Genomic DNA, 9,933 nt, shown 5'->3' with positions numbered 1-9,933 from the left:
TTTTGTGGATGGTTTTGTGGACGAGGCAGGAGGGTGTGAGACAAGAACAGCGCCACTCAGTCAGGAAAGGTCTCTGTCACCGCCTCTCTGGCTCTGCCACCAGCAGTGTGAGGGCAGGAGGTGCCTGAGCACATCCTGGGTTCCGCAGCTGGATGCTCTGTGTCCTGGCTGCTGTGCTGGCCCTACCCAGGCTGGTCGGAGGGCAGCAGCCCGTGGAGGTAAGAGGAGCCATTTCTGTCCTCTCTGACAGCTTAGGTGACAGAGGCCAAGAGTTGGTTTGTGCTCCTTTTGTTCATCTTTTTAGGGACAGATGAAGTCATGTCTGAGACTTTAAAAATATTCCTCCTATGGGGATCGCGTGGGTCCCACCCACTCGTGCTGGGAGCCAGTGGCCCAGGTGGTGGGGAAGAGGCCAGCGGGTCCCTCTCCCCGGGCCGCTCTCAGGAGGGCTGCTGAGGTCCCCACTAGGAAGGGCACCGTTGCCCTCGGGAAGGACGTGGAAACAGGAGAGCCAGGTGGCTGAGTGGGCAGCACGCAGTGGGCATGACGGACAGGAGGAGCCGGCCACTCCTGGGTTCCAGCACAGGTCTATAGTCTGCTCACTGCGTCCAGCGCTGCTCCAGGCAGTGGGTTTGGGTGAACTCCCGTCTTCCTCCTCCTGAGGCCAGGACTGTTAGGACTCCCATTTTCCCTGAGTTATCAAGAAATGAAGTCACTTGCCAGAGAACCTGCAGGTGCTGCCCCTGGCCTCTCCCGAGTCACTGCTGCTGGGCCGCCTCTGTGGTCCTCAGACCATCCCGTGCAGAGGGGTTTGCTCCCAGGCCCCGGGGCTGCAGGTGGGCGGGCAGATGGCTGCCCCACCCCACCACCACAGCACGGCTGAGGTTTTCCAAGGCCAAGGTTTTCCAAGGCCTGGCAGGCTCTCCAACGCAGTGTTAAAGCCAAAGAGACAAAAGGACAGTTTCCTCCCTGATCTTTCCCTTCCACAAAAATGATATTGTTTAAAAAATGAGTATTTGTCAAATGAGCCTTATCAAGGCTAGATCCTGGCCCAAGAAAGAAGTCATTTCAGGGTCCAAAAAAAGAAAGAAAACCATGTCTTAGGCACCTGTCCCGTGGATTTGTATGATCTGCTTCAAGCCTGCAACTGGCAAGTAGGACGCTGGGCCTGAGGCTGGCACTAGTGGGTGCTCTGCCTGCAGGACACAGGGTGGATGATCTGGCCACCGCAGGCCCTGAGCCTAGATCCACAGCCTGCCTGGGTGTGCCTTAGGCAGCGTGGCCTGCATAGTGGCCTTCTGTTTTATCTCTGGTTAGGTATGGGGTATTTTTAAGTTCTAAATGGTTATTTACCATTTTACTTGAAGTAGTCCTCTTTGTTTTTTTTTTTTTTTTTTTTTGGAGTACCAGGGAAAGAACCTGGGGCCTCAGGCATGCTAGGCAGGTGCCCCACCACGGAGCTGCACCCCAGCCCAGCAGTGAAATCCTTTTAATAGAAGGTATTTTTTTAAAAAAAAAAAATAGCCAGGTGTGGTTGTGGTGGTGCACGCCTTTAATCCCAGTGTCTCCATCTCGGAGGCAGAGGCAGGAGGATCGCAAGTTCAAAGTCAGCCTCAGCATTTAGCAAGGCACTAAGCAACTCAGTGAGACTCTGTCTGTAATAAGATACAAAATAGGGCTGGGATGTGGCTTTGTGGCCGAGTGCACCCAAGTTCAATCCCCAGTAGCCCCCCAGCCTCCCCAGTGTCGTTCCCCTGTGGGCAACACAGGCTGAAGGCTGGACAGGTAGTGCTGCCCGGGCCAGACACACACTTCTACAGTTCTCACTGCAGCACAGGATTCACAGCCCCGAGTGCTTTGACCCTGGTTTTGGTCAGCCACTTCACCAGCATCTCCTGGAGGAGGTCAGTTGCCCATCGTAGGTGGCTCTCCCCAAGGACTCCTAGTCAGCACAGGGCCCAGCCTCTGTTCGCAGGAGGGTTACCACCTCGGCCTGGAGAGTTTCTTGCTTTCTCTCCTGAGAGGATAAAGGTCGTCACCAGGTGTGGCACACCCTGAGCCACCACAGTCCCAGCTACTCTGCAAACGGGCAAGGGGATCTTTGGAGCCCAGGTGTGAGCAGCCTTGCCTGCAACGAGTGAAAGTAGGCATGCATCTCAGTGGATCCAATCCCCAGCATCCCCTTTCCCCAAACCAAGGTTGTGGAAGGTAGGCCAGAGCGGAGGGCAGGTGGGCTCCTGCCAGGATGCCCTGAGTGGCACCCTGAGGACCTGTGTGCTCACTTGACATGCGTGTTAACACAAAATGGAGATTTGGTGATAGCTCTTGTGTGTTATCATGGAAGAATAAGAGGAAGGAATGGGGTGAAGCAAGAGGTGGCTAATCCCCCCTTTGTTGGGGATGGAACCAGCTTAATCCCTGTCCGTGTATGTCATGGAAGCCCAGGTAAAGGTGGGTCTGGCCTGGTAACGCCTCTAGGTGTGCAGAATCCCAGCAGAGGCCCTACCAGAGTGGAGAATCGGGAAAGTAAGTGTGGCGCGACCAAAAGTGGGGAGCTGGTTAGCTGCTCAAGGCCACCATGAATGTTTATTAACCAAGGGAAGAAAGTGCATCAGTGTGAGCAGTGGACAGACAGGGTCAGTCTCCCACCTCTAGGGTTGAGCTTGATATGCAACTTGAGGGCAGCAATTGGGCTCTGAGCCTCCTCACCGCCTTCAGTCTCATCCTCCCCTCTGCTGGCTGCGGGGAGGCCAGGGAATGTGCTGGAGCTCTCCAGGGATCTTTCAAAGTATGAGAAGTCATTAGGGATTCCAGGAGCATGTTCTACTGTGATACCTCAAACTAGAGATTCTGCTCAACTCCAAGCCTCACCCTCGGCCGAGGAAAGGCTGGGATGGTCATTTTGCTTCCACATGGGAATTTTCTTCTGAGACAGATCCATTTCCAGGACTGCTTGCCCTTCAGTGTTGCTGTGGGCACCTGTGCTGTCTACACAGCGGTGCAAAGTGGTGTCCAGCTGCCTTGGGAGCTGCTACAGGCAGATGCTCTGGCCTCCCTGAGGCTCAGGGCCTAGCCGCATGCACCTCACAGGGCCTGAGAAATGCTTGATCCCTGAGGTCTGGGACAGGCACCCTACAAGGCACCACATGGTGTTGGGGACAGCCCTTGTGGCAGTAGGGCTCCCTCCAGCTCAGGCCCCAGCCTTGGCCCCTGTGCCACTCTGACCGGGTTGCTCCCAGCTGGGCTCAGCCTCTGAGAAGTGGTGGGGAGAGGCTGAGATGGTGAGTACCAGTGGCCCAGCTCTGCTGCCCTGGGCTCTTGGCCCCCCACAGGAACATAACACAACTGGCCCTTGTGACATTCTGGAGACAAAGCTTTGTGTGAAGCCAAGTGAATACATACAGAACCCATGACCCTTCCCACCCTGCCCACTACCAAAATGAGAACACACACACAGAAAGGAAGACCAGGGGCCCAGAAGAGGAGGCCGTGTGGTCTAGCAGGCGCAGTCTCAGGTTGGAGTCTGTAGTGGCTGTTGCGTGGCCCAGCGCCATGTCAGACAGATCTCTCTGAAAGGCCGGGCTTGCCTCCTTCTCTGACGAGGGGTCTGAAAGAGAGGTGGTGGCTGTCACTGTAGCAAGAGCCCTTCAGTCCAGCATCTGGCCATGACCAGCCCCCCAGCCCTTGGCCATGTGCCAAGTGCTGCTCTGGCTCCATCTGGTTTGACCCCCACAACCATGCAGGGGTGGCACTGGGTGGGAGAGGTGGGAGAAATTGCCAAGGCCACACAACCAGAGTCCAGCGCGTGGAGCCTTTGTCAAGGTCCCCAGGAAGGTAGGAGGAGGCTCCTCCCCCATGCCAGCCATTGCCACCCACTGACCTGGCCCTCATCCAAGGCTCACAGGGACGAGGAGTGTCGGCCATGTACAGTGGCCTGAGCCAGAGTGCCTGTGACAACCTAAACTTGACATCACACTACATGTTCTCTCAGTACCGGCCGGTGACTCTCGGGGTGGGGGCCATGCCTGTTGAAGCCCAGCTGCCCTGGGCCATCACTGAGACGGGAATGTGGCTGTGTGAATTCCTCAGATGTGTTTGATCTTTTGGATTAGGGTTAGGGTTAGGCAGGATTGTATTTTTTTATTCCTTTCAAAAATAAGAGTTTTCAGAAAAGAGATGAGGGATTCTCTTGGAGAAACTCACAACTACACTCCAAGTAATAAAAATCCTTAGTTTTTAGAGCTCTGACCTTGGTATATATAATATACACATTGGAAGTTAATTACATTTCCATTAATGTGTAAGGTGCTGAATTTGGATTTCTGCAAAGAAATACCAAGGAGAATAAAATGCAAACCCAAGGTGTAAAATGTGGAATAGTTTTGCCTACTGAAAGGAACTGGTATACACAGTTGGTTAGCATTAACATTCAGTGCCCTCCAACCCCCGCCAGCCCTCAAATGTCCCAAGCTTCATTTTCCTCATCTGTAAAACGAAAGTTATAGTGAAAGATCATCATGAAACTTCACATTTAAAAAAACACACAGTTGCCTCTCATATCCAATAGGGTTGGTTCTAGGACCCCCCCCCCCACTTGGATACCAAAGCCCTCGGGTCCCTCATAGAAAAAGGCATAGTATTTGCATAGAGCCTTGCACACCCCACTGCCTGGATCACCTCTAGATTCCTCAGCGTAAATACCAGTTAAATGTCACACTGCACGGCTAGGAAGCCATGGCCATAAGAACCCCTCTCTGTTTGGCACAGACACGTTTCACAATTTGTTTTTCAGTACAAGGTTGGCTGAGATGTGGAATTGGAGTGTGCAGAGGCTGGCCCTCTCAGCCCTCAGCTGAATGGTCAGCTGTGGTCATCGGAGTGTACTCCTGCCTCGGCTGCGTGGGTTTCCTAACCTCAGGGCTGTGATCTGAGTCGAGAACCTGGTATTGGCCATCCATGGCTGCTGTGGAGATGAGGGGGTCCCGAGCATGGCTCCCATCAGGCCTGCTTGAGCTGGAGCGCGCTGTGGGGAGAGCACCCCGGCTGCCCTGCCCTCAGGCGAAGGAGTGCAGACACTGGACTTCTTAAAGACTTTGTTTCTGATCATTTCAAAATGATGGGAGTGGAACTGGATGGGGCTGTCACTTGACCTGCAAGAGAGCTAATCCCCGGCCTCTGACCCCCTTTCCTCCAGTCCCTGGCAGCAAATCAAGGCCCTGCTTTGACACAGGGAAATTAGGAACCAAGGTTATTTGTTTTGTTTGGAAGATAAACGATTAACTTTCCCTCAAAAAACTAGACCAGCTAAGGGGCAGGGGGCCATCTTAACAATAAAATCCAGAGAGAATCATGTAGAAAAAGAGGAGCTCAGTTATTTGAAGGGCCAGGAAGAATTGGTGGAAGCCCTCAGTGGGTTTTTGGCTCTCAATTAAACAGAGATTTACTGGAGCAGCTCTGCTCTCCCTGAGACAGACAGCTGACTCCCTGCCCCAGGACACCACTGCCAGGACCTCTCTCTGGGACAGCATTTCACCATCTGCCATCTGGTAGCCAGGACCAGGGCTAAGAGACTCACCTGGGGCATTTGCAAACACGCCTTCGTTTTCCTAGATAAGGAAAAATAAGGGAAAGTGAGTGTCCAGCGGATCCAGACGCCCTCCTTGCTATTTGAGGTTGGTGGCTCAGGAGCCTGTCTTTCTACTCTCCTGAGAGGCTCAGCACACTGAAGCCTCTTCAGACCTGAGCGAGTGACGCTGCTCGGGACCCTAGGGGATGGGGTGGTAGGGAGGCGCCAAGGGTTCCAGGTTTCTCTCCCAGCCCTCCAGGGCACAGGGCGGAGCGTGGGGGTGCCCTGCCGCCTTCAGTTTGCATTCTGTGCCGGCCGGGGTCAACTGGGCGGGGAATGCCTCCCAACAACCTCCTGGAGGGCGGGAAGGGGCGGGGACACCTCCCTGCGTCCTACCTCAGGGAAGGAATGTCCCTGCCAGGTCCTGGCAGCCACTGGGAGTTCCAGAAATTCAAACCCCACCCCGGTTTCCGTTTCGGTGGGAGTGGGGCCGAACCCTGGCGTCGTGATTCCGGGACTTACGGTGGTGACAGATGACGGTGATGACCAGTGACAACAGAAGGACCGCGCAGGTCCCAGCCAAGGGCGCCCAGATGTAGATGTCACAGGCGAAGTCCAGCCACCTGGTGTCCGCTGACAACACCGGAGACGCCCACGTTTAGGAAGAGGCCCGGGCCTCCCATCCCTCCTCGCCCGCCTGCCACCCCGAAATCTTCTCCCCTCCAGGACGCGGTTTCCCCACATTTGGACCGACCAGGGGATCAGGGTCGTCCCAGGCCAGGCCTCCTGCGGTCCTTTACACCTCTGGCCCACCCAGGCCCCAGCACCCGCTGGCCTCACCTGCACCACCCGTCGCGGGCCGGCAAGTCTCGGGGCGCACGGACCTGGGCAGCAGCGTGGTGGGGGGCGCCGGGGTGGGTAGTCGCGGCGCGGGCGTCGGGGAGGGCTTCGCTGCGGGAGGAGCAACGGGGTGGTTGGGGCCGACTGGGCTGTAAATGCACCGTGCCGGCGGTTTCCCTTCTCCCCATGGGAGGGCCTCCTCCCGGTTTCCCCTGGGACAAGGGAGGAGGGTCCCCTGGACGCGCGCTGACCAGTGGCGGCCAATGCGGTGGCCTGACGTTGGCGGGACCAGGACCGCGACGCGGGAGCGTGAGCTCCAGCAGCACCGCCAGGCTCGCCAGCAACCTGTGAGTCCAGCTAACAACCGGGTACTGCTGCCAGCAAGCACAGGTGCAGGGGTTTAAGACACTTGCCCAGGGCCACACAAGCGCGGGAACCGAGCCCAGGTCGGCGGCACCAAAGCCGCCTCCAGCCGGCGCAGCGGCCCACGCCTGTGATCCCCGCCGCTGGGAGGCTGAGGCAGGAGGATCGTGAGTTCAAAGCCAGCCTCAGCAACAGTGAGGCCCTAAGCTATACTCAGTGAGACCCTGTCTCTAAATAAAATGCAAAATAGGGCTGGGGTGTGGCTCAGTGGTTGAGTGCCCTGAGTTGGATCCTCCGTACATTAAAAAAAAAAAAAAAAAAAAGTCATCTCTGGTCCCCACCTAGCACACCTTAGCCTCAGTTTCCCTGCCTGTGTAATGGGAACCGCATCAAAGTAGCCCCCAGTAGTGCTCAGAGGTGACCTCAAGCCCCACGCCGAGAGGCGCCGCGCCCCACGCCCTGACCTGGCAGGAAGACGGGCACCAAGGGACTGAAGGATATCTCCGAATTGACCACAACCGAGCAGAAGTAGTATCCTTGGTGCTCCTCGCGAAAGCTGTTCAGGGTGAGGGTGTAGCTGTCCCTGGATTTCGTGCCGGTGAACTGTTGAGGGTCCAGCTTCTCCGCCAGCTTGGTCCGGTGGGTGGAGATGTACAGGAGGAAGGTGGGCCTGGCGGCCACGCCCGGCGGCTGGTAGAGCCACGAGCAGCCCTGGGCCACGCTGGCCGTCATCACCTCGCAGCGCAGGTCCAGCCGCCGGCCGATTTCCGCGTCCACCCTCAGCGGCTGCATTCGGAACTGGATGGACCCAAGGGCGACGGCGGCGCCTGCGGTGGAAACAGCGGGGGGCAGCGGGGCTGAACAGGTGGCCCGCGCCCCTGCCCTCACCCTGCCGCACCCTGCCGGCCTACCGCCCCGGCCCCACCGCCCCGTCCCTGTCGGCCTCGAACCGCTACCCGCCCTGGGCCCGCGCTCACCGAGCAGCAGCGCCAGCGGCAGCAGCCACGAGGTCCCCTGCGAGGCCATGGCGCGATCCCTGCGCGGTGGGCTGCGGCACTCAGGAACCGCGGGGCGCGGACGGGGAAGTTTGCCCTTCGACCGGCCTCAGAGCCTGACTTCGCACTGGAGGATGTGATGTCACCCGAAGCCCCCACCGAGGAGATCGGCCTCCTTTTCGCGGTTGTCACCTTCCCGCCTGGCGAGGGGGCTGGGAGCTCTGAGAGGGCCAGAAAAATAGCCTCGGGGAGCATCATAGGACAGCTGAAATCTGGGTTTAAGGGTGAGGACAAAGTTTGAAAACGGCCTTTGGAAAAGCCTCTTGTGCGAGTGACAGACGATAAGGGGAAATTAAAACTTTCAGGAAACAGGCGGAGCGGTCCGGGGAGGAGTGTCCACTGCACCCTCATTCGAGGCTTGTGTCTCCTTGGGGCTGAGAAGGGGAATGCCTGCCTCATGAGAAATGGGGCCGGAGACGTTCTGGGGGAACTGCCTGGAGGCACCTAGCAGGGAAGCATTAGGGGCACTGGTGTCCTTTGGTGACCAGGCCTCTGGACTGTTTCTCCAGCGAGGAGGACTTATCAGGCAGCAGTCTCCACTCCAGACCCTGTGTGTGGAGGGGTCCTCTAGCCCCCCTGCTATGAGGGTCATTCCCTAAGTGGGATCTGACACTGTCACTCTGGTGGCTTCCTATGACCTGCACTGCTGGGTGCTGGCTCCTCCCAGCCCTGCCCTCTCGCCTGGCCTGCCTTCCCATGCTCCTGCTCTACAGCCTCACAGGATGGGGTGTCTTAAAATTAAAAAAAGAAAGGCTCTGCTCCTCTGGGCGTGGCCCTGTCTGCTGCTTCTGCCTGTGAAGCTCTTCTCTTGGCCCTGGGACCAGCTCCCAGGCTTTCTGATGGGACTTCACTCTGGGTGCTGGCAGGGACATTGTGTGCCTGGGTGAATGTGGGGAGGAGGCATTCTTCCCTCCTCCCCCCTGGCCTGCTCTTCTCTCCCAGTTTCTTCAGGGCTTGGGGGGTCTTCTCAGGGAGACCCCCACTGTGCTGCCCCTCCAGCTGCTGTTGTATTCCAGAGGCCAGCCACTGGCAGGCCATTCCCTGAGTTCTGCAAGCGAGGACGGGGGGCCATGTGCCCTCTGTTCCCCATTGTCATGCCACAGCTGCCCTGAGCTGTTTGCTCCCCTGCTGGGGCCAGATTGAAGCAAACATGGGCCAGCAGGCTTTTAATTTTTTAAGTTATTGTTAATACTTATTTATTTTTTGCAGTGCTGGCACTGGAAACCAGGGCCGCATGCTACCCAAGTGCTGTACCACTTAGCTACAGCCCCAGCCCCTGGCTGGGCTTTAAAAAAAAATTTTTTTTTTTAAATTACTTTGATTTCAGTGTCTCCCCTCCTCAAAGTATCCAAAGTGCTTACTCTAACATGGAGCATGTTCTATTTAGAAATGCTTTTAAAGTGTGTTTTAAGTTACAAGAGTAATATATTCTTAAGAAACTTTGTGGCTCAGCGGTAGAGCGCTCACCTCGCACGTGCAAGACCCTGGGTTGAATCCTCACCACCACATAAAAAAATAAATAAGTGAAATAAAGGTATTGTGTCCAACTACAATTAAAAAAATAAATATTAAAAAAAAACACTTCAGACAACACAAAAATGACTACAAAGTCTCCAGAGAAAACCACTGTTACATTTGAGTGTATCCTTTAGATGTTATCTGTGCACAAACAGATGTTTATATCGAATGTTAAATTTGCAACTTACTTTTCATATATATATATATATATTTTTTCATATATATATATATTTTTTCATATATATATATATTTCATATATATATATATTTTTTCATATATATATATATATATATATATATATATATATATATATATATATGTTGTAGATGGACAAAGTACCTTTATTTATTTTCATGATGTGCTGAGGATTCAACCCAGTGCCTTCCACAACAAGGCAATGCTCTACTGCTGAGCTACAGGCTCAGCCCAGCAACTTCCTTTTCTTATTACACTAGAAGGAAAGCTTTTTGTGTCAGCAGTTATGGGTCTACCCCATTCTTGATTTCTTATTTTTTGGTAATGGGGATTGAACCCAGGCGTGCTCCACCACTGAGTTACATCCTCCATCCTTTCTTTTTTTAATTTTAAGA

The 9,933-nt window shown here is 55.0% G+C and overlaps 1 protein-coding gene across 1 annotated transcript; it reads right to left on the bottom strand.

Annotated features, from left to right (window-relative positions):
- Positions 1 to 3,508: 3,508 nt before the first annotated feature.
- On the bottom strand, positions 3,509 to 7,813 carry Cd8a (CD8 subunit alpha). The gene is made up of 6 exons (XM_076833543.1): positions 7,747 to 7,813; positions 7,234 to 7,596; positions 6,407 to 6,517; positions 6,089 to 6,199; positions 5,576 to 5,606; positions 3,509 to 3,607 (listed from the first exon to the last, which is right to left on the bottom strand). The coding sequence occupies exons 1-6, from the start codon at positions 7,793 to 7,795 to the stop codon at positions 3,556 to 3,558; spliced, it is 717 nt and encodes a 238-aa protein (XP_076689658.1). The 5' UTR covers positions 7,796 to 7,813; the 3' UTR covers positions 3,509 to 3,555.
- Positions 7,814 to 9,933: the final 2,120 nt, after the last annotated feature.

This window comes from Callospermophilus lateralis, chromosome 14, assembly GCF_048772815.1.
Source record: "Callospermophilus lateralis isolate mCalLat2 chromosome 14, mCalLat2.hap1, whole genome shotgun sequence".
Classification (NCBI taxonomy): domain Eukaryota; kingdom Metazoa; phylum Chordata; class Mammalia; order Rodentia; family Sciuridae; genus Callospermophilus; species Callospermophilus lateralis.
The sequence above is the reverse complement of the archived record's forward strand: the minus strand, read 5'-3'. Positions and strand labels throughout refer to the sequence as shown.

Excerpts from the sequence above, each read along its gene's own strand:
- Cd8a (XM_076833543.1), bottom strand. The coding sequence starts at position 7,795 with ATGGCCTCGCAGGGGACCTCGTGGCTGCTGCCGCTGGCGCTGCTGCTC. Across the intron at positions 6,200-6,406 it reads GCCCGCGACGGGTGGTGCAG|CGGACACCAGGTGGCTGGAC; the intron begins GTGAGGCCAGCG and ends CGGTGTTGTCAG. Across the intron at positions 5,607-6,088 it reads CACCGTCATCTGTCACCACC|GAAAACGAAGGCGTGTTTGC; the intron begins GTAAGTCCCGGA and ends TTCCTTATCTAG.